We start from the raw sequence: 24,605 nt of genomic DNA, 5'->3' as shown, positions 1-24,605 counted from the left end.
TTAATGTCTCTGACCTATTGCCCTATGCTAGAGAAGACGAAGGGTCCGACTTGGGGACAAGTCTCTTCCAACCGGGGGAGAATGATGGAGAAAACGAGAAGACCATATGATGGTTCTAGAATATAATTAAAGGCTGTTGGACTGAAATCGAAGAGTCATTTCGTGCTTAGTTTTCTGAGTCGTTTCTGCACTAAATAGGGTCAAATAAGATGTCATTGGAAAACCCTAGAAGTCTAGTTTTCAATGAATCAAACTGTTCATAATTTGGAATTGTCTAGGAAAAGTTATTGTCATTTTCGTGAGTTGTGTCCAGAAAAATCCGAGAAGATAGAATTATAGTTAATGGGGTGTCTTGGGAAGCTAAAAAGTCCTTGTGTCCTTGTTTTATAAATAGGATGATCGTGTAAGGATATGGGCAAGTCATCTTTGAAGTAATCAATTTATATTCTAGAGTAACTCATTCTTTGAGTTGTTATTCTCTGACTTCGAATAACTTAGGTGGATTCCTAAGGTTCTTTGGGTCGTTCGCTCGTTGTTTGGGGGGCTTGGTCCTCTCTTCTCTCCTTACCGCCATCAGATTCCCTCTATAAATTTATTAAGAGAATTTTTCTTCAGTAAATTTAGCGAGGCTCGATTATTTGAGGGATTTACTTACGGATTACCGAGGGATTGTTCCCTTGGTAAACTCGCACTTTTTAGTAGTGTTGTTTGTTAAGGATAGCTAGATATGGTAGAATATGCAAAATAATGCTAGAGAATCCTAGAGACTATTAGAGTGTGTATTTATAATACCCATGTAAATTCATACATGTAGACGTTCTTTTAAAAGAATACAATTCTACTTCTTCTATCCTCTAAATATTTTCCGTTGCCTCCATCAATCCAATAAACACACGCCATCTACTCGCATCTAAGCACCCAAATTGCCAACAACAACTGTTTGGTCAATTAAGGATCAAATATTGGAACCTCATGGGTAAAGATAAGGTAATGGAAATGATAGAGAAATTCTAGGTGGGAGAGGTGAATCAATAAAGGGAAAGGAGATGATGATAAAGATTATACTAAGAAAGAGAAGAATTTCGTACATGTACACCAACCCCAATCATGTTGTAACCCTAAAGAAATGGGGGAGGAGCCGGCCGTGGTGGCCACTAACCCCAAATAGGGTCGCCTTTTCCTCGGGTTCCTCTTCTTTTTCTTTTAAATTTTTTATTAAATAAAATCATGTATGATTTACTTGTCCAATTTTGTTGTGCCATGTGGTACCGTTAAATCATTGTTAGCCATTACTGTTAGAATATATGGGAGAAATGACGGTGCGCTAGACGCATAACTAAATCGAAATGTCATACTTTTTTGTGTAATTTTTGAAAGGTCGAGCTAGAATTAGAAGAATCAAAGGTAAAAAATCATTTTTTTCTAAGCAATTAGGCCAAAAAAAGTAAAACTTACGGTTACTAAAATGAAATTTATGTTCAGAAAACGAAACGAAATTTATATACTTACCGTTTTAAATAATAATAAAGCCTAAAATTTGTTTTACATTTTCATAAATTATTATTCTATAAATCTTTTCTTGTATATATATATATATATATATATATATAGCTAAGCTTTCTTTTTTCTTTTTCTTAGTACTTGTTCTTTTCTGGTGGCCAATGAGGATGATAAGAGCGAGTCGTGAGGAGCATGTAGTAATATATTAATCAAAGTAGGTTTCTTTAGCTTATACATTTTTCTCATATCTCAAAATTTTTTTTCCTTAAAGGGAAGGTCGTTCTTTTACTTTGATTGAGACAAACAGAAAGCAAGATATGAGAATGAAACCTCCGTGTAGATGTCAGGAGAAAACAATATTTTGCTGATTTAGTAAGAAAGGGAGCTCTTGCCTTGGATTCTGGGAATTGAAATTATATAACTAATTAAGCAGCCGGAAGCCCGCGGAGTTTGTGTAGGGGTACTATGTTTTAGCCCCACTCGGACATGAACTTTGACATACTTTTTGCTTTTGGCCTGTTCATACACTTAAATTATCATAAAGAAAAATTTTCCCTATATCAAGGAGTGATTAGTGTCTGGTTAGGTAACTGGTGATGCAATAGCTTACTATCAAGGTGATGATTGATAATAGCTTGTTCGAGAAGACAATAAGCTACTTTACCCTTGAGATACGGTCCGGACTCCCTTTTTTTTTTTCGGTGTGCATTCAGGTATTCAGAAGTCTAACGGATTCCGACTAACCTATTGATATTGGATTGACCCACTAAGGTTAAATTCTCCCAACTATAAATTTTGTCTTTATTCACAAGATTCAATGTGAGACTTTATTTTAAGAAAAATAAGCGTCAAAATACTTAAATTGACTCATGTTGGTTACGGTCCAACCTACATTACTAGAAACCAAGAAATCCCCATACTACGGAGAGACTTCATAAGTTCTCATTCCATAAAAGAGGAGAAGGATATAAAAGAAATGCAAAAAGGCAGGCGGGATCCGCTTTACTTCTCACATACTCAATAAATAACTTTTTCTTTTCCAAGTTATTATGCGGGATGCCCAGATCTAGGGTTGATCTATAATACGGGATCCGCTTTACTTCTCACATACTCAATAAATCACTTTTTCTTTTCCAAGTTATTATGCGGGATACCCAGATCTAGGGTTGATCTATAATACATAAGGTTGATGTATGTTTGGTATATATAAGTAAATTACTTGTAATTTTTCAAGTAAGTTACAAGACCTCAAGTAATTTACTTGCTTTTTACATAATTTACCTGACTTATAAGTAAATTATTTGAAATTTTTTCATGTAAATGCATGCATTTCAAATATATGTATATCATAGAATTTTCCCTAAATGAAGGGATATAATATCATATCACACTAATAAATTAAATCTCTCGTTCATAGAAGACATGGTTTACTCTCATGATTTTTTTTCTTTTTATTTTTTAAATAAATTAAAACCTTATCTTTTCCTCTTTTTTAAAAATATTTTGAATTTTGAATTTTTATTGAATTTAAGTATATACATATTTTTTTCTGTGTGCACCACTTAATACTAGAAAGTCTACTAGATCTGACTAATTTAGGTTCGATTGAGCTTAACCCGCCAAGGGATAAACCTCTCCCGATTTTGAATTTTCTCTAATCACAAGATTCGCACCCGATATCTTTCCTAAGGATAACAAGCGCCAACTCTCCTAAAACCAACCAACATTGATAAAAACCTATTTTAATTTATCACAATTTTAAATAGTCTCTTTTAATTTGTGATTCTTTTCTTTTTTATGTGTACCGCTCTTACCTAAGGATGACAAGGGCCAACCTACCTAAAACCAATCGACATTGATAAAAAAACCTATTTCAATTTGTCACCAATTTAAATAGTCTCTTTTAATTTGTGATTCTTTTTTTTTATATGTATGAAAGTCCTCTAGGTCCGATTAATCTAGATTTGATCGAAGTCGACCTACTAACATATTTCATATAAAAATGACAATTCACGATCATGATCACCTAAATTTGAAAAAAAAAACTATTAGTTATTTTGAAAAAAAATAGTTTCTTTGTCAAACTATTACCTAAATTTACCTATTGTGTACTAATTTTTCCTTTTTTTTACGGATACTATATGTATACAAATAATGTCACCATCAAAGTATTGTTCTTACCGTGTACAAACTATTCTCATTTTTTATATCTAGTGAGACTACCTATGTTACTTTAGTATTTATTTATGATTTCTTTTTTATTGTACTAGGCCTTTAACCTCTTTTGTAACAAAAAAATAAAATAAAATTTAGCACAACAAGAATATGCATGAGCGAGCTTGTTATACTAAATATCTTTATCAATAAAAAACTGTTTTACCAAATGAAAAACATACCAATTGAGATAGGGAATCGCCTATCAAAAAATTAAAGACAAAAAATTTCTATTTGATTAGTTTTCCATCATTTACCAGAAAAATCTTTTGGATTGAAAATAAGCCCATCAATCAGATGATACTTGATCAAATTGTGAGAGTTGGTGTAGGCTCGTACCACACTATGGGCCTAGTGCCAAGAGCTGTGAAGGTAGTGGCTTTTGTCAGCCTTTCTCATCTAAAAGGGGAAGAGCTCACCCACTTATTTGTGATAAATTACTGAGGGAAAGTGTTTAAAGGTTCGCGGCATATCAACGTGAGGGAAAATGAACTGTCATCGCGACATGAGGTTGGTTTGGGAATTGGAGACGAACTCTCGAGTATATAGGATGGTGGGTTTTAGTACCTCTCAATTTAAACATCCGAAGAAGTATAGACTCATCCACTCGTAAACCGATTCTAGTGCAATGCAGCAAGCTGAAATTCTTTTTGGTTATAAGAAAAGTTTATAATATAGTATAATGAAATATAAATCCTAATAATTAATAAGGGGCATGGATGATAGCAAGCTAGAATTTGGTTTCGCGTCATGTCCATGGGGGCGTGAGCATTGTAGTTGAAATTAACCTCCATTAAATTCTTTTGGTAACAGAAGAAAATGAAAGGGAGGAATGTAGGTCCATTATTCTTACGATCTTTTTATTGATCACACATGGCCCCACCGTTCTCCCTTTGATTGGCATCTATTATGTAACCCCTGGGTTCACGGAAAAAAGTATAACAGTACAACATGCAGCAACTTATTTCATTTTCCTTATGTATTTCTAGTGAAATTTCTCGACGTAGTTGTATGCCGGGATGTACATGATTGGTCCTAGGAGCATGATCTTTTATACCTTATATGGTCAGAAAATAATTAATAGCAGTGTACCATGGCTAGATGTGATTCGAATGGGCTGATCACTCTCAAACTCCGTATTGCACTGACCCTCATGCCTATTCTTATGGCATGGTATCAGTTAGATATATTCGGTATGATATGCGATTCATCTGCTAATAATCCAAAGAAAATTGCTTTTGGTTGCTGTTACAACTTAAGAGAGTGTCACATCAAAATTGGCGGAACAGCTTTAACCTATCTAATTGTTATCTCTATTCCTGTTGATATGGCTGCATCTGGAGTCCAAATGTGACCATCGCCTTCTGCTTGACTGAGTACATACGTTTTTCGATCAGCACTCACTCATGCAGCATGCACGTCGTATCCTAACAATGAGCTGCACGCCGTCCACTTTCTTGATCAAAAGTTTGAGCTTCGGGGAAAGAGAAGAGAAGTATGAGCTAGCTGGTATGTTTGCTTTAGTTTGGAGAGAGCTCAACTATAAAAAGGAAATGCAGCAAAGCCTTACTGGTTCTGAGTGATACTTTATCCAGCACTCATCCTCCTCACCATCCTTTCTGAAATGTCGCCAGAATTGATCAATGCCGATGAGCATTTTGAAATAGCCATGAAAGGCGACTGGGAAACTGTTGTGGATGCTTATACCAATCTCTCCCGCAAAATCATTGAGAATTACAGGGCCAGCAGCGTCAAGTGTGAAACTGCACTGCATGTGGCTGTAGCCAATACCCAGGTCAAGCATGTATTTGACATAGTTGCAGGAATACCCCAAGACGATGTTCTGGAGATCCTCAAGATGAGGAATGGTCAGGGAAACACACCTCTTCACTTGGCGGCAGCAATCGGGAACTTGGTTATGTGTTGGTGCATATCTTCCAAAGACAAAAGCCTCATTGCTGAAAGAAATAACGAAGGTTCGTATGTACTCACATGGTGCTTTCAGCTCCAGACTTCTACCATAGAATTATCATATTTTTGTTTGATGATACCTTCGTTTCGTCTCGATTTCATATCTGGTTCTGAATGATAACGACTTAAGGTTATAGCAAACTAGTCCACAAAGTAGTACTATATATTAGATACATCATTTTCAGGTCCAGACCATCATGTCACAATAACAGTCGGCTCGGCCTATCTCGAGCATCATTTCCACATATCTATGAGCGGTCCTCAAAGTTCACTTTGGTCTTTTTTCCTTTTGTTTTGACCACCTTTACGAAATATATTAGATGAGACTCCGCTTTTCCTTGCTGCCCACCGCGGTCATGAGAAGGCATTCTTTTACCTGCAATACAATTATGGCAAGACAAACATTACTCAGGACAAGACCATGCTGATCAACAAAAAGGGGAATGGCGACACCGTTCTGCACTCTGCCATCTACGGGGAAGACTACGGTGAGCTTGACTATGATTGTTATCTAATTTGGTGCATTATCCAAAATTATCAATGATGCCATCTTTACCTTATTTAAGTGACGTGATATTCTTTTCTTTTTCTGGGATTGTTTTCGACAGGGTTTGCACTTCGAATTATAGAATCTTACCCGGATCTTGTGGGAAGAGAGAACCAAGACAAGTTGACACCTCTACACGTACTGGCACTTCAGCGCCGTTCATTCAAGAGCAGCGCTGCCGATCTAGGCCTCTTTGATCTCATTTTCTACTATTGTAAATGCTTCAGTTTGTCTCAATATATTCTGCAATTCCTTTTTGTTTCCGCCGGTCAATAACGGAAGCCATGTTTTATTTCTTGTGGAAGGCATATTCATCGGAGAGTACACATGGGCGGACGAGCAGGACATAAAAGACTTTGAAGAGATTAAGCATGATGTTCCAAAATGCCCCCCTAACTACAAGACTTGCGGCAACCTCTACGACATGCTGAAGCAAATATTCACCATTATTGGAAGTCTGTTCTCTTCCCCACAGATAATCTTCCTACTCTTCCTTCCACAATGCTTAATGAATGATCATTGGTCGAAATTCTAGACTCGATTGAGCATGGACTTGACCTAATCAGGATCTCAACCTAATCCAACCAAACCCACCTGGTTAGCTCGGTTCCGGTAGCATGGCCTGACACTTGAATTGCTCAAGTCTACTAATTCTGGAATTTCATCGCATTTTCGGTATACATTATTTATCCAATTCATATATATATGACGCTTTGTACAACTTCCAGATCCTTGCCGCAGCAAAGCAAGTGGTGTTACAAATGACGAGGCAAATTTAGAAGGTAACCAAGCCTTGTCCTGGGGAAGAACCCCCCACCCCCACCCACCACCACTCCCGCCGCCCCTCCAACCCCCAACACATACACACAACCGGGTCCGGCACCAGGACCCCACAAAAAAAAAAAAAAAGCCTATCTCTTATCCTTTCAATTAGGATTTACAAGAGAGAATTGAAATCTTAGTATATTTACACAATTTCTTCTCCCCACTTATAAAGCGAACTGAAAAGCTAAAATAAAGGACACGAAAAATTAATCTATTCGGGCAAGAGTACTTAAAGGGCATGAGTAATCACACTATATATTAAACCTGCGACCTTAGGTCAACAGGCAAAGGCGTGTGCCATTGTGCTACACATTCTTTTTAAAATTGTTTAATATTTAATGCAAATATTATTAACTCAGTTGATTTTAAACGCAATAGGAGGACATGGAAGATTGGTTAATGAAACGGAGGAAATGGAGGGGAATAGACCATCCACGACAATCTGCTATGTACTAATCCAGATTTTGAAGTTCATAGCTTTCGTGCCCCTGCATTTTCTCGGTTTGGGTAAGTATTGACAACTAAATATCCCCTGATTCTTTCTGCGAAATTGTAGATTTGTATTTCCCTGTGATATCATTCGTTTGCGAATGTTGCAAGTGTAGTGAAAGGTTTCATAAGCACTCTCCGATTATTTTTCAAGTAGAAAGAGTGTTTGTGAGAATTTTGCAAACTATGGTTTAGATGGCTTCTTTTTTTTTTTGGGTAAGATGGTTTGGATTGCCTTTTATTTTGTTTTCTAAGTAAGATCGTTTGGATTGATTTTGGCGGTTCCAAACATAATATTTTCCAGCAGATTTATAGATGCTTATAATATGAAAATTGCTTCTGCCTATTATTTATTGGGAAATTAATTTCCTGTGAAAATTTTCGGATGAAAAACCTTCGAATGTGTCTGTGAAACTGCCCTAGCTTTTGACATAATTACAGATTTGCCCCTTTTATCTGAATCGACTGAAATAGCAAAAATCTTTTTTATTTTAAGTATTAATTAATCATTTACTGCTTTTAATAGTTTTAAGCTAGCATCTCCTAAACTCTTCAACTTATTACGAAATCATCAATTATTTTTCTGTAATTTTGTTTAAGCACTTTTTCACCGAGAAAGGCATTCCCTAACCAAATAAACCATTGGATGAGCCAATATTTAGCATATTAGTTGTTACCATGTATTTTGATAATTTTGACAATTAGTTTGCAGTAATTCCATTTCAGTGATTTCATTTACTTCTTTTGGTTTTCATGTACCTTTTTTCCATTACTAAACCATAATTTTTCTATATTAACCTCACGGCCCATGGTGCCCATCTATGATCATTATATCTATAAATAAATATAATCTAACCTATAACTAATGTAAAAGTATGGAGCTCAATAGATTGTTTCTTGACTTTTCATAATTTCACTTTTATCCTATTCGTAACTCTTAAAAAATTGATGCTAAAGGCTGTCCCATAAGCATTCTAAATAAATAATTAATGCTAAAAGTATATCTCCAACCACTTTCATTGTTTGGAGTTATCCCAAACCAAAGTACAAAAACTTTGCTCCTATAGTCTTTCCTTAATATATAAATTAGTAGATATTTCTTATAAACACAACCTATGATGACTATTAAATAAGAAACTACAAAATATGTTACACAAACAGAATTTTTTTTAGAATGTACCAACTTGATTTTCTTGTCACTCTTTTTCTTTTCATTTCATTTTAACATCTCAATTTTAGTTAAATAAACAAAACAACTCTCATATATTTTTAATAGGTAAGTTTGTCGACTGTTACATGTTACATACTTCCTTGTGACTTATAAAATGCTCAATTTCTTAGAATATTTACTACCATTTTAAATTTATTTATACATATCAATATTTTCATTTAGTTTTCATTTGTAATCGTAAATTTTAAATTGAAAATAAAAATTAATCGGTGAAAATACTTTCAAAATTAAAAAAATATCAAAACGTTTTAAAAAATATATTATCATATGAAAAATAAAAATTATATGGCTGTTGTATTTATATACAATAACAAATATTTATTTACAAATAATGCGAATAGTGCATCAAATTATATTATTTTCACATGCAAAACACGTGATCATCTTACAGGTATATACGTGTATGTATGTATTTGTATATATGTGTATAGTATGTGAGGGTGTATCTAATTTTATTTTAATTGTTTCAAGTTTCCTTCCAACCCCCATTTGGCTTTTTATTATGAGTCGATATTAAATTCGAAAATTTTAAAGAAAAGTGGGAGGTGCGTGAGTTTCGACCACCTCTCCATTTAAATTGAACTTTTCTATAGCAGAAGTGAGCCCGTCCACATATAACTTATAATATAAACTATGGAAAAAGAAAATGTATATATAATTACCAGAAGAATATATGTCAAGTACTGAAGTATTTCTCCCTTATCATCTAATTATTAACTCCTAACTGACTGGAGAAGTCTCTCGTATTTGCCTCTCATAGTTTAGGGGATAAGGGCCGCAAAACCAATGTATGCCAAATATTTTCACTGATCTTTAGATAAGGACCCATAGTCCAAAACGCCAAAAGTTTCATTCGTTAGTTTTCGTGAATTGATATATATTTCTTTTCCTGCCTCTCCTAATGTACAAGATCATTATAATTATAGTTTGCCGCATCGCATTTTGTACAGGGAAACTAAAATCAATTGCAAACATGAAGAGAAAGCACAAGTTGGCTGAACGACTTCTTCACAAGCTGCTTGCCGACCCTTCCGCTTACAAACACAAGGACATAAAGCATCGTCCCGATGCAAAAGTAGCTTCGGCATCAAGCACCTCAGAAGGCACAAGCAATAAACTTATGCAAGGTATGCCTTTTCCAATTTCAAACAAAGAAGCTTTTTCTTTTCTTTCTTTTTGGCGGGTGCCACGTTCAAGGTTTTTGGCTACCTCCTGTATGAGCAAAAATTTCTTACTGTTATCAACGTGAGTTGGTCTAAGTCGTTTAGAAAACTTTCTACCGTTTGTTTTGAATGATACGTTAGTCATGTTAATATTTTTGAAAATCATGTACTAAAGCTTGTTATACATAAAAAAAAATAAAAAAAAATTGTGGAATAGTAATTAGTTTCTTTCCTTTATGAATTTAACAGTTCATAAAATGGATAAATTTTCTTGGATAAATTGCAGAAATCAAATGCCTCTGTAGTTCCGTAAAATAACACTGATGCCCCCGTCCTTTTAAAGGAGAGAGCAGTCTCACGGCCCTTACTTTTATTGATGCACAATTGATTGGCGAATTCTAATTTTCTAAACATAAAATAAATCTTTGGCCCAAAAAGCATAAAACAAATCTAAATTTAAAAGTGAAAGAGTGATTAGCTTGATTGGGCAGGTACGAGGTGGGGATCCGATAGTCACTGGTACCAATTAAGGTCACCAGAAATTCGAAAAGAAAAGAGGGAGGAGATCCAGCGGGCGAGTGGGGACCACTCACCAATTTATTTTCAATTTTAATATTTTAAATTCACACACTTTTTCCCCCCCCCCTTTTGTCCAATGTTTTTAAATCCAACCTCGACATGGTAGTAAGTAATCTGATTGACCAGTCAATTGATCCAGCCATTATTGTCGGACCAACTAGTTTCGTAAACGTATTTTGTCTCAACTTTCATCTAGAAAAATTAAAAGAAATTTCATGTTAAATGTACAATTTAAGATATATGCAATGCTTTTTTCCCCAAATTCTTTCTTTTGTCCAGTGTTTTTAAATCTCGTTCATGGTAGCAGATAACCTAGGTAGAGTACTGGTGAAACATCGCTTCTGAGCCGGGAAGGTCTGTTCCAGCGAGCCACTAGCTACCCTCCTTCCAACAAATGCGCTACCCACTTAGAACACTTTTAAAGGGAAAATGACAGCAGTAGTGGTAGTGCTATAAATCTGCCCAAATTGCCAGTTGATTTTTTAGTTTGGCTAAATTAAACTTAAAATGTTTAGTTAATTATACACTTTTGTTGCAAACTGTTACAGAGCCTTAATGGGTGATAGCGTGGATTAACGGTTTTAAATTTATACCAACTATGACTAAAATGCCAACACGAAAATTACAAACCCGTGGAAGTCATAGAAGTTTGCCCAAATGGTCAGTCGAGTCTTATAATTTTCACTAGATTAGTCCTAAAAGGTCTAGTGATTATACATATTTTGTCCAAACCGTTACTGGGTGTTAACCATGGCTGACCTGGATGTAACTGCGTGCCATAATTTCATACATGGCCACCTTATTTATGTTTAAATATTTACATATATATTTACGTGTTTGCAATTATTCGATCTGCCCCTCACTCATCTTCAAATTATTAATTTTCTATCACTGCACCTCGATCAAACTTTGCTCGCTCTTCCGTCGTCACCGTTTGCTACTCCACCTCCGGCAAAATGAATCAAGTTCTGCCGTCGTTCTGACCCAGGTCTAGAGAGCCACAGGTTTGCCCAACCCCTTGGTAGGGTCTAAGGCAAACCCAACCATGGTCTCGCGAGTCAACCCAGGGCTTTCAAGATAGCAATTGAAGGCTCGCGAGCATGAAGCTTGTTAGAGGCCAAATCTTACCAATCATGTCTAGTTTCTTCGCCTTGAGAACTACGAGAGAAATTGGTTCATGTTGTCAGAGTTCGAGTGGCAGCGTTGATGACGGTAGAGGAGTGTACGGAATTCGTTGTAGACGTAGGGGCAGAAGATTGACGATTTGAAGAGGACTTAGGGGCATTTTGGTTAATTGACAAAAAAAAAATTTTATTTGAACCTCACGAAAGTTGGCCATATCATGAAATATTTCACGCTACACTGTCACGGTTTGAACTAAAATTGTATACTGTACAGTGTACTATAAGTTTTAGGACTAATTTAACCAAATTGAAACCTATAGGACTTGATTGACAATTTGTGCAAACTTATAGGACTTCCGCTAGCTTTTATAAATTTCACGCAGGCATTTTAATTACAGTCTAAAAAGACTAAACACCGTTAATGTCCACATCATTGCTCGTAACCTCTCGTCAATGATTTGGACCAAAAGTGCATAACAAACTAGATGTTTTAGGAAAAATTTAGACTAACTGAAACTTACGGGACTCAAATCCCAATTTAGGCAAATTTACAAGTTCACCCGTTATCATTTTTCCGATTTTAAGCTTTATTAGCATACTCATTGAAATTTTTGATAAAGTCGGGGTTAGAGCTAAGATCTGTAAAGAAGTTGAGATATTTAAAAATATATTAGAACTTTATGTAATGTCTTTAAGATAATTATGGAATTTGCATGTAAGTAAATAATTTCACTGGAGAAGGAATGAACTGGCGTTTGGTATCCCTTGCATAATTTTGCATTATATTCCCTTATTGGGAAAATCAAGTTAGGTTATGAGGGAACCAAAAGAAAATTAATTTTATCTTTCAATATATCATACTCACGAGCCTTATTTTTAACCAAAAAAAAGAAAATTAATTTCATCGAATTCCTTTAAACATTTCATGCATCCACTAGGATAATCTTAACATAGTGTTTGTGCTAAATATGATGACCAGAAAGAATGCAACTTATTCATGATGACTCCGTACATATGCACGAAGTGTCTTTGCTTTAGTGTAGAAAATAAAGAAGTGTCTGATGTGGCTTATAAATTTTAAACATAATAAAGTGTGCATGTTATAGAAGATTGCATGCTGATCATGATGAGTCCGAAGTTAGTGTAATTAATTTTCTCATAAAATAAAATAAAAATGTCGAGGACCAAGGGCGGAGCCAATTTTATGGCAGGGGGCAATTGCCCCCTGAACTTTGTTTTTTTCTCAATTTTATCCCAAAACTATGAGTTTTTTTTTATGTAAAATTAGTATTTTGTCCCCCCCTGAAATTTAATTTTTTTAAATTTTACTCCAAAAGTATGAGTTTGCCCTCCCCGATTGGAAATCCTAGCTTCGCCCCTGTCGAGGACCATGAAAGAAAATGGAAGTTCATCAGGACGCAAAGACGAAAAACCTGATGTTCGAGAATATGACAAGAATGTGAGACTACTACTGCAATGGTTTGGGAAACTAGATTAGATCTTAAAATCGAAGCTGCATTGGCCAATGGAATTTCTCAGTTGGTGAATGAAAAGGCTCAATGACACCGAGCAAGTAAAAAGATTGGTGCTTACTCATACCATGTGATGTGTGGAATGATCATTAAAAATAATTTTCCTTCTTAATAAGGGTTGTCGCCTGATTTAAGATTAGCCAGTTGACTTTTTTCTTCTTCTCTCTTTTTTTTTTTTAAATAATTCATAGCAATAGCATTAATAAAAGAGGGCAGGAAAGCCAACTGTCTTAGATATTACAAGAAAAAAGTGATATAAATGAGGCCGACCCTTTAACTTTGTATGAATTATTTTGTTTTGTTGTGAAAAAAAGTGATATAAATGGGACCCACTATTTGACTTTGTATGAGTTATTTTGTTTTATTATGGGTAGAATTAGGTTAAAGTTGTGATTTTAAAATCACATTATGAAACCAAACAAAGCATTATTTTCTGGACACCCATACTTTATTATTAAGCTAGTTAGACACATTGTGATAACCGAAAGGTTCCAATTTCAACATTCGGTAAGACTACCCGTACTCATTTATTAGTTATTTGAATTTTTATTTCATTATACTTGACTTGTGGACCACCCATGTAATCGAAAAATAAATGGGCTATAGTGAAGGAGGTCCAAAATCAATATCGTATAATTGGATGACTCGTGCCTTAGTTGCATGCATATTTTGAGTTTATAAGACTTCATCTTTGTGCAAATTTTTGTTACAGGGCAACGAAAGATCGAGCCACAAGCTAAGAAAGAAGAGCAGCAGCAATTACAATCCAGCGAACCGTGTATCCAAGCTGGAGAGACACCATTACTGACGGCGGCAAAGCTGGGTATCCATGAAATTGTGGATGCTATACTCGACAAGTTCCCGAAGGCCATTGAAGAAGAGGATTGCCAGAAGAAGAATGTGGTGCTGTTGGCAGCGGAGAACCGGCAGAGCAGAGTGTACAGGCTCTTAGAGAGTAAGAGGATGGTGCACGAAAGCGTCTTCCGTCAAGTCGATGCTGATGGCAACAGTGCCCTGCACTTGGCTTCTCTGTATAATCAAAATCGACCCTGGTTCATTCCTGGGCCAGCGCTGCAGATGAAATGGGAAATTACATGGCATGAGGTAAATGTTTACTTCTCGATCAGATTCAGTTAGAGAGGTATCGGTCAGACATAAACCGGATCACAGTAAATTGTTAGTAACTTCTTTTTTCTGAAGCAATCCAATTAATCCTTCGTGTTCTCTTTCATGATTGAACGGTATGGTCTGGTCGACTATAGTACGTTAAATACTCCATGCCATCAAATGCCTTTGCTTTTCGAAACAAAGAGCGAAAGACTGCAAGAGAGATTTTCATCGAATCGCACGAAAAACTAAAAGAAGAAGGACGGAAGTGGCTCTCTGATACCAGTACCGCATACTCGGTGATCTCAACTCTGATTGCAACAGTTGCCTTTGCCGCGTCAACGACCGTTCCTGGAGACTACGATGAGGGGAAACCGGTGAGTGAGCAATAAGCCAGGCTTATAAAATGTCCCCGTTCTATGTAAATTGATGGTGTAATTTGCCTCGGACAATATGATTTCTTCTTTCAGGCACTTGAACCGGAGTTCGCATTCAGTGTCTTCACCATCTCTTCGCTCATCGCCCTCTGCACTTCCATGTCTGCCACGGTCTTCTTCATCGCCATTCTCACGGCCCGATACGAGCTGGAGGACTTTAATGTAAGACTGCCCAATCGGCTTCAGTTCGGTTTGACCTTTCTCTTTGCATCCATCGCCAGCATACTGGTCTCTTTCAGCTCGGGATTCTACTTCAGTGTGAGGAACAAGCTAGAGAACGCTGCATACCCGATATTTGCTGTGATGTGCTTGCCAGTGACCCTGTTTGCGATCTCTCAACTCCCTCTGTACATCGGCCTAAATAATGTCATCTTCTTCAGGCCTAGCAAGAAGCGAAATCACGAACATGACACTGATGCTCAATAGTTCGATCTAAGTGATATAGTATTGATCAAAAAAACATATTGACGACTTGTTGCATTGAGTGTGTGTTGTCTGATTTGGTGTGAGAGGGTGAAAATCCTGTCAATTTTCCCCCTTATTTCCGTTTAAGATTTTCACATTATCATTATTTTATAATTTTACAATCGAATGTGTGGAGATGAACGTTTTGCTGTAATTAAGTCCGCAAGTTTTTCTTGCTTGGGAGCAGTTGGTCACTGAATACTCGCCTTTAAGTCCCTCACCTCATATAAACATGTATTGGATAGACATTGACATGATTTTTTTTTTCTGATAATAAATGAGGTCCAAGACCTAGTATAATGAAAGAAAAATCCTAAATAACTAATAAATGAGCAAATTGACATGATTTAAGCCAGCAGGACTAGGATTGTTTCCAAATTTGTTTGTCCTGTAAATCCTAAGGCACGGATAACACCTCAAGCCATAAATGTGAGGCATAGACCGATCCAGTACTTTCACTACAAGAATCTCGCAAATTATGTGACTAAAAAATCCATTGATAATCCATAATCTATTACTTATAATCTATATATATAAGATATATATCTATATATATATAAATAAAGTCCCAATCAAATTTTCACGCCGACACATAATAAAAGTTAAGAAACGAAACTCTCTCGTTTTACCACGTTATCACTTATGTATTAAGGAAACTTTTATAATCTTTTATCAAGAAAATATTCTCATATATATTATCCATATATATCTAAAGCATAATACACAAGGTATTAATATGCGGTAGAATATATACATAGATTATAATTTTCTATTTTGTCCACATATATCCAACGAAATATATATACAAAATACACAAGGCAAGATTATATAGTAAAAAATATAGAAATATGCATCACCAAAGTATAGATTATATAGAACAAAATATAGGCTAATAAAGACATTATAATATACATATGCATATATATATATATAGTTATACCAACATATATATAGATTATATAATGGCATATGCATATATATTGCACACCAATATATATATATATATGTATTATATAAGTCTCCAACAACCTAAGCAGCGACTTCAGTGGATAAGTTATATATACTATATCAACGATGATTTCCATGAAATATCTATATATATCATGATATAATATTATCTTCTTTATGAATATATATATATATATATATACACACAGCGGGGAAGCAAAAGGTAAAGCAAAACCGGATATTGTTTATATATTTATAAACCTTATTTTTCTCTTCTCAAATATCTTTCTTTTTCTCAGTTGAATTGTGATTTGTTGAATAAGTTTTTTAATATAGATTTAAAACTGATTATTTCGATATTGATTGTTTTGATAGGATCTCTATTTCAATTCCAATGGATGTCGCTTCAATAACTGTACAACTCTTCTTATTTCTATGCTTCAAACGATTACGTGGAAGATTCTAGTGACACAAACAAAAATCTTCCTTTCAAAATATTTCAATAACTTATATACAGATATATATATATATATATATATGTGTGTGTGTGTTGTTTTAAAGTTTATTAACTAAACTTGCATTCATTTGTTTTATTCCAGTTCGTTAGCATACACAGGTTTTCATTTAACTCTCTATTTTCTTTAATATTGCTAATTGCTTCAAGATTGTAGAATTTAATCTTCAATTATATTCAAATTTGCATTTTTTATTCATTTTAATGTTCTTTAAGCTATGATAAAAATATTAAATTGATAGAGAATTAGCTGATTGGAATTTTTATGTTTCCTAAAAATAAAGTGAAAGAAATTATTTTAATTTAAAATTAATTTTAAAACAATTTTATTCCAAATTATTTTTAACTCTTGTACAATTCAAAGGCCTCGTAAGCTTCCCATTATGGATTTAAATAATTATTCCGTACCTTTTAGGGATGCTAGTGAAGAAGCCACGTGCGTTGAACGTGGAGTATATATTAAAATTGTTTCATGGTGTATTTTTACTACGAAACCATATAGTTCATTATTACCTTACAACTGACTTTAGCAGTGTTATCAGAACCGAACCGGACATCGAACCGGTCGAGGCATGGGTTCATGGGTTCAACCGGGGGTTCGATGGGTCGGACCACTTGTTTATTTTTAAAATAAATAAATAAATATTATTTTAAGAAAATAATATAAAATACAAAAAAATGGTAATATATATTAGATAATAATTAATATGTGTCCAAAAAAAATAAGAAAAAATTATTTGCATCTGATTATTTGCATCTGATTAGCAAGCAGCATCTGCTCGATCATCAGATCAGATACCCGAACTTTTGTTCCCTATAAAGTCATTTGACATCGCAACATTCCCCATTTTCCTGGTGCTCGATCAAGAACATATGAAGTTATGAACAAATGGAATAGATCTAGACAAACTCAGGCTGCTCAACAAATAAAAACAGGGCAGTAATAGCCCAACCACACAAAAGGGGCGCGAACAAACCAAATCTCACAAGATTAGTGAATCAAAAGTTCTTTGTCTTCAGTTTAAGAGTAGAAAACCAATACAAAAATTGCAGTTGAGGATTACACGCAACCAAGGAATTCATATTATCTCACATCAAACTTACAGACAAGCCCACCAATTTAAGAGAAAACCAGTTTCACCCAGTGTTAATATGACACTAGTTTCACCCAACAGTTGATAACACTGGTTTCACCGACCTAGCAAGATTCAGAGGGCGATAATCTACTCTAACCCAGGTAGAGTTTCAGCTACACGTGATTGCCTAGGGCAGGGATCGGAGAAAATGAGCAGGACAGAAGATGAGAATTTAGGGTTTCAGAATAGGAGAGCTTGTAATGTTAGTACAAGGCCTCCCCGAAGAGAAAGGAACCGCTTTTTCCACTTACCAGATGATTGAAGAACAACGGGAGAGAATCGAGAGATCGAGGCCACTGGTGACTGAGCAAATTGAAGTCACTGAACAGAGAAGAAGAGTGAAGATTCCGCTCGCAATCCGGTCACTGAGCTCGAAGATGAAGAGGAGCTCGAAGATGAAGATTGACAACAATCACAAGCTGCTATGGAACTTGGAACGAATTGGAAGACGAAAGTGAAGAACTGAAGATGTCGAATGACTCGAATTAGGGTTCCCAATTTTCAGATGCAATCAGATTGATTTTTCGAATCGGGTCAAAGAGAGTCGGGTTGGGTTTCCTTTTAAAAATCCAAAACCCATCCAACCAGCCGGTTCGAATGGGTTCAATGGGTTTGTGAAAAAACAGACCGGTTTTTTATGCATTTCCGGTTTTAAGAGAACTGGACCGGTCATATGCCCAGTTTCCGGTCCGGTTCTGATAACACTGGACTTTAGTCTAAAAACCAAAATATTATGTTAATCATAATAATTGATTTTGATGTAAGAAATAGAGCGATAAAAGTTTATGCTTTTAGGACCGCTTGCCTTGTAAAAGATTTGCAATTATGTTGACCCGGGGAAAAATGTTTATACTCATATCTTATATGGTGTGTATGCCATATAATAGACGATGGAACTTCGATAATCATAATATTTCCTTCCAAGGAAAAGCATAATAGAATTTAAAAAAATTTACCAAGATGCTCGATCTCTAGTGCTGAGATGTGACTCATGATCCAAATAGTCATAGATGAATCCAAGATATTATATTTATGAAATCTAGGATTAACTAAATATTATTGATAGCACATTCAAGCAGGAGATAGATGAAGTAATCATAATAGGTGAAGCAAATTCTGGACATTTGTTAGAGACCAATTATTTTTGGGGTTAATTATGAGGCACAGTGAATGAAAATTAATTTGTATATATTCTAAGACCTAAAATTCTAACCACTGCCCTTCCTAGGTCGCCAGCAACGCCAGCAACCCTCGAACTGAGCGGTGTGTTTAATATATGTGAATGCTCGTAAAGGATTTTAGAGGATTACGTAAAAAGCATTGATAATTAAGATTCACGAATGATGTCAATGAGTCATGCCTCTTGTAAGAAGAATAGTACTTAGTCTGAATTCCCACCTGCAAGTGCTGTTTCTCTTAATTGATGACCCCAGAATGAGAAAAAAGAGGGATGGAAACTGTTGATAATCGCAGTAGGAGTAACGTGTAGAAAAGAGTCTTGAAATGTGCTTTTTCGAATTCTGTTAGATGAAAAATTATCCTCTGAAATGTCTGCTGGTATTGGTAAAGGACAGGGATGCATGAGAGAAATGATACGTAATTAAGTACGCTGGCTGTTTTATCTAATTATTTTTTCTTAGAATTGGAAGGACGCCGTTTTTTGAATAAGTGATGAGATTTCATTAAATAATAAAGAACGCATATATTATACTTATTCAAAGAAAACCATTGCGAAACCTATACACATCGGAATCCAAAACACTTTATTAGCATTGCAAAAGAAAACTTACCTTGGACTCAAGATTGGGAATAGACTGCACTTTAAGCTTTACAAGACATATTATTTGCTGCTAAAGGGATGGAATAGAGCTACTCCATCGCTAAAAAGGCCGAGCATTCTGCTCCTCCATACTTGATAACAATAGCAAGTCCAAGCCAAATGCAGAATGATGAGTCCAACTCAGATTGCCAGTCTCTCGGAACGATGGACTCCAGCTTCCTGCCCTTAAACAAGTTGGCCCATTCCAACTCAGATTGCCAGTCTCTCACTCCCTTATGCACGCCAAATCTTCCGGAAGGGAACCGTTGTTGTGTTGTGTTGCTGCTGTTGTTCTTATTGTTCTTCTGGTAAAGAGAGAAACGATCCGTTGCACAAAGTAATGAATTTTAGAAGTTGGCTAGTTCAATTTTATTTTAAAAAGACACAATTGAAATTCTTACGTGTGAAAATATATGAAGAAGTTTCATATTTTTTATAGAGTATTTAGATATATAAATATATAGGTTAGATATTCAAGTGATAATGGACAAAACTATAAGCCAAAAAGAAAGAAGAAAAGCATAGTATATGGAGCAATTCATATGTGTGCATGGGACATATAGATCAACGGGGCAATTGCTGCTCCACATTTTTAATTAATACCGGGGTTATGATCACAAGTATTCAGATCGACAATTAAACCATCATTATTAACCAGTGGTGGCCAACCTGTGTAGATGGTGCAATTGTATGTGAGGAAGGAAGAGGATGCGGACATATTTTACCGTGAAAGTGCAACAAAGCCTGGATGATGGAATAAGCACTGACCACCACATACACGGACGTGAGAAATGAACGGCACTTTTTTGTCTTAGCGGTTCGAGTAGACTGCACTGCAGAGAAGGTGCAAAGAGTGGGGTTAGGGCATTTGACACCGTTGGCAGAGAAGGCAAGAGAAGCTGCCGAAGGGCGACAGAAGAGTAGACAGAGGTTGATATATTCAAATGAGACGGACATATATAGGGTAATGTTAGATTGCGGTTTGTTGGTGTTGGCAAGGAATAGCACATGAATATACAGGATGTTCCCTATCGGATTGCAAGTGAGGAGTCGTCATATGAATGCCATCGAGTTAATTTCACTGACTTTGTCTTTTCATGAGTGAGCTAGCGCAAAGCAAATGAATTAGATATTAAGATAAGGAATTTGAAGATGAAAGGACGTAACCGATATTTTTAATTAAGAAAATACTTTTAAAGAATTTCATATTTTTTATTATACGTATAGTTTATTTTTGTTTACCCAACCAAAGTGTGTCTTTCAATTCTATTGAAATTTTTATTTTGTCTCCTTCCACTTCCAAGAATATTTTGGTTTTACTTTTTGGTCAATCATCTATATGTGAAAGCAAAACGATTATTTCATAGGCGATTGTTTCATATATAATAATCGATTCCGTGTGATTTCACCTTGATGTAATTTTCTATAGATCTCTCGGGAGGGAAAAAGGTTAATTCATCGGGGATTACACAATTAAGAGAGGAGGGCAATAATTTTACTTTAAACATAGAGAAGGGTGATTTTGGAAATTTAAAAAAAAAACACTAGTATAAAAGCACTATAGAAGTACGCGTGTTGCACGTGCTAGATGTCGAAAGAATTCTCAAATTAAAATGCAATAGCGTCAATGATAAAGTTTTAACTGAATAATATTTGATGTCTCACCAAAATAATAGAATGTAAACAATGTACAACTTGAACACTTTATTGTTGATGGTATAAAATGAAAGAGGCATGTACAATCTATGCAATACTCATATATATATATATATATATATATATAATTGATTTTTAACTTATTTTGAAATGGCCAACGGCACAGCCTATCAACTAGCAAAAAGAGATATAAATGAAAGAGTAAAGTACAAAATATAAAAAGATTGTGTACCGAAAAAGATACAACAAAATTTTTTATAGTTATCAGAAAATAACAAAATAATTATAGTTCATTTACGGAGCAAAAAATACAACTATGATTAACAACAACTTTGAAATACTCTTATATATAGAGAGAGATGAGAGGACATATTTTTGGACAAGAAGAGATAAGGGGACATTGTACGTCATAATTTGAAATTCTTATTTTTGTGAATTCTAAATCGGTACTATTAATGCAACTTAAATTGTTTAAATACTGCCTGAAAAAAGTGATAGTTTTCCTAGAAAATATTAATCATCACACATTGTCTAAGAGTAAATGAAATCGAGTGAAAATATCCATTAATAAGAGATGCCTCAATCTCTAATAGTGGGAGGATAAAAGAGTGGTAGAAAAGATATTAATAGGATGTCATGTGCCACTTGAAGTGGTTGTACGTAGTAGATGCAAGATCCCAAACTCTTCACTTGGCCTAACTCAATAGGTTTCTTCTCCATGTACGAACCATTGAATCTTGGTGTATATGGAAACCTTAAAAATGAATTTTTGTTTCAAAAATTAACAAGATTTCACAAGGTGAAGGAATCTATTAAAAATGTAGGTAAAAAAATCGTTACCTACCATAACGGTAGAAGATTCAGATAGTAACTCTTGAACTGTTCAACGAAAAATGAGTTAAGTATATTCCTACGCCTTCCTTGTGATCATAGGAGTCTAAACATATAAGACTTTCGTAAAATGAACATATTTACAACAAGTTGACATTAACGGCTCTCAAACTAAGTTTTTTCTTCTAACTCTATAAATCATTAGTTTAACCATAAAGAGTGTTTGAGTTTCTCACTTACTGAAGAAAAAAGACTCATGTGTGTCAATTTGCACATCTCCAAAGGTCATATGACTTAGTTCTCGCTCTCACTTTTAGAATCACCTTCACCACCTCTTTGTTCCTCTCTCTCTCTCTCGTTCTTCCTCGATGCTTTCTGTTTATGCCTCGTCAATCTAGAAAAGAAAAGTCTCCCATTTTCTGTAATTTGTTGATGAATCAGAGACGGATTCACCACAGTCTAGGATCATAGTAATGCACCATTCATTGGAGTAATTTGTGCAAACCATAAAATTTGTTTGGTTTGGGGATGAAAAGCAGAGAGAGAGAGAGAGAGAGAGAGAGGAAGAGGGTGTAAGAGAAGGATGGAGGAAATATAGGGATAGGTGGTATGACTGTGAGAAGGGATGTATGTATAGATAGAGAGCGGTCACTATTGCCGCCCATCAACAGGAATGAAAAAATAGTAGATAATTTGTAGTGGAAGTCTTGAAGAGGCACTAGAGAGAAGCATATGAATTAGGGATAAAAAGTAGGAATTTATGAAAGGGCACAAGTGATATCTTCAAGGACAAAAACACTTCAACATATTTTACATTTTCATTATAGGTGTAAATTTTGAATTTTTTTTCTTTTTCTTGTAGATTTTGAATTTCTTTTATATTCAAATTTTATTTTTGAATTTCATAACTCTTTTGAAATTTATTTAGAATTATAATAATTATTATTTTTAATTTAATTTTGCAAATCTTTTATTTTATTTTATTTTTTCCTTAATTTTATGAGTTTTTCCCTTTTTTATTTTTATGCAACCTATTCTTTTACTTTTAATATTAGTCTAGTGCCATACTATAAACTGATTGCTATGTCATATAATAATTGACGAACATTAGATTTAGAACTAAAATGATTATTAGTATATTTCTGTAAAAAGAAATATGCTAAATTTGAAAGCCCAAGTAAGGTTCATGATTGTTGACGCACTGAACCCGAATAAGAATAAGAAAACATTCTAAGTTCTTTAATTAAATGAGTGAAAACGTGTCATAAGAAGATAATTATATCATATTGAAGAATAATAGATTAGATGAAGTGAATATGCATGTATGCATTCTTTAGTCAATATGCATATATAAAATGAAGGGATGTGTCTTGATGAATGAAAGAGCATATTTAGTCACTCTAGATGTGAAGAAGCGTGACTCTATATGGCAAGATACATGAATTAATTAATTTTTATCTAGATACATTGAATGCGTAAAATGTAGTTAGATTCATCGAATCGATAACATAAACTAAAATATTTCCAGATTCATTGAAAGGGTAAAACTGGAATTAAGAAAAATCGAGAAAAATTTTACCCGGCTCCATACTTTTATGATGGTAATATACGAATAGATTAATTTTAGTTGATGATATATAAAGTGTCTTGGCAAATCACAACTCAATAAAAAAGACATACTCATCATATTTCTAAATTATTACAATATATAACTTTTTCCCTAATAGACACTATTACAAAGAGTCGTGTTTTATCATAATTGAAATATTAACAGAAAATAAGTCTAAATACATTGAAAGAAATGATATAGTTTTTGGGATGTCCATATACATCAAATGGAAAAAATAAGAATAGTAATAATTGTCTACATATATTGAAAGGTAAAACGGGAATTATGAAAAATCAAAAAATACAATATTGATCTTCACACTTTTATAACAATAATAGATAAGCATATATGGAAGTGAAATGAGGAGAGACAAAATCTGAGCTCCACACTATTATAATAGTAAAGTAAAAAAATAGAATAACTTATACATTAATGTGTTTTTTTTGGCAAATGATAGCGCATTGACTTGCGCCTTTACCTGGTGACCAAAAGGCCCCAGGTTCGATACTCATATGTGACTATCCGTGAACCTTTATTAGACATTTATGATTTTCATTGCATTGAATTAGGTCCATGGGCCTCCATTATAATCGGAAAAAAAAGGTTGATGAATGAGAGGTTGAGAATTCATTCAAAAGGGCTACATGGAAGCTCCTCAACTAATGAATGGAGGTTCCTCATCTCATGAGCCCAATAAGTCTAATTTAATTACCTCTATATAGATAGCTTAATATTTTGAAAATTTTCATCGAATAGCACATACCTTGATATTTTCACTAAATTGTACGATATCTTGAAAAGTTTTGAACATACGGCACGACATTAATTTTTCATCAATTACTTGACGAAAAGCTGACATAGCCGATGAGGTACACATTTTGTGGGCCTATTCCCCTCAGTGGCCCCCA

At 34.7% G+C, this 24,605-nt stretch overlaps 1 protein-coding gene across 2 annotated transcripts; it reads left to right on the top strand.

The window, feature by feature from the left end:
• Positions 1 to 4,826: 4,826 nt before the first annotated feature.
• Positions 4,827 to 15,390, top strand: LOC116212989. Of its 2 annotated transcripts, XM_031547774.1 has the most exons (11): positions 4,827 to 5,223; positions 5,349 to 5,690; positions 6,006 to 6,173; positions 6,294 to 6,446; positions 6,538 to 6,687; positions 6,961 to 7,014; positions 7,436 to 7,564; positions 9,728 to 9,904; positions 13,888 to 14,279; positions 14,438 to 14,659; positions 14,753 to 15,390. In XM_031547774.1, exons 1-11 carry the CDS (start codon positions 5,121 to 5,123, stop codon positions 15,143 to 15,145), a joined length of 2,283 nt encoding a protein of 760 aa, XP_031403634.1. In that variant the 5' UTR covers positions 4,827 to 5,120; the 3' UTR covers positions 15,146 to 15,390. The 2 variants fall into 2 exon arrangements, with proteins under 2 accessions (XP_031403634.1, XP_031403635.1); XM_031547775.1 differs by lacking the exon at positions 6,961 to 7,014.
• Positions 15,391 to 24,605: the final 9,215 nt, after the last annotated feature.

The sequence above is a fragment of the Punica granatum genome, chromosome 7 (assembly GCF_007655135.1).
Source record: "Punica granatum isolate Tunisia-2019 chromosome 7, ASM765513v2, whole genome shotgun sequence".
NCBI classification, from domain to species: domain Eukaryota; kingdom Viridiplantae; phylum Streptophyta; class Magnoliopsida; order Myrtales; family Lythraceae; genus Punica; species Punica granatum.
The sequence above is the reverse complement of the archived record's forward strand: the minus strand, read 5'-3'. Positions and strand labels throughout refer to the sequence as shown.

Excerpts from the sequence above, each read along its gene's own strand:
- LOC116212989 (XM_031547774.1), top strand. The coding sequence starts at position 5,121 with ATGCAGCATGCACGTCGTATCCTAACAATGAGCTGCACGCCGTCCACT. Across the intron at positions 14,280-14,437 it reads GGGAAATTACATGGCATGAG|TACGTTAAATACTCCATGCC; the intron begins GTAAATGTTTAC and ends GGTCGACTATAG. Across the intron at positions 14,660-14,752 it reads ACTACGATGAGGGGAAACCG|GCACTTGAACCGGAGTTCGC; the intron begins GTGAGTGAGCAA and ends TTCTTCTTTCAG.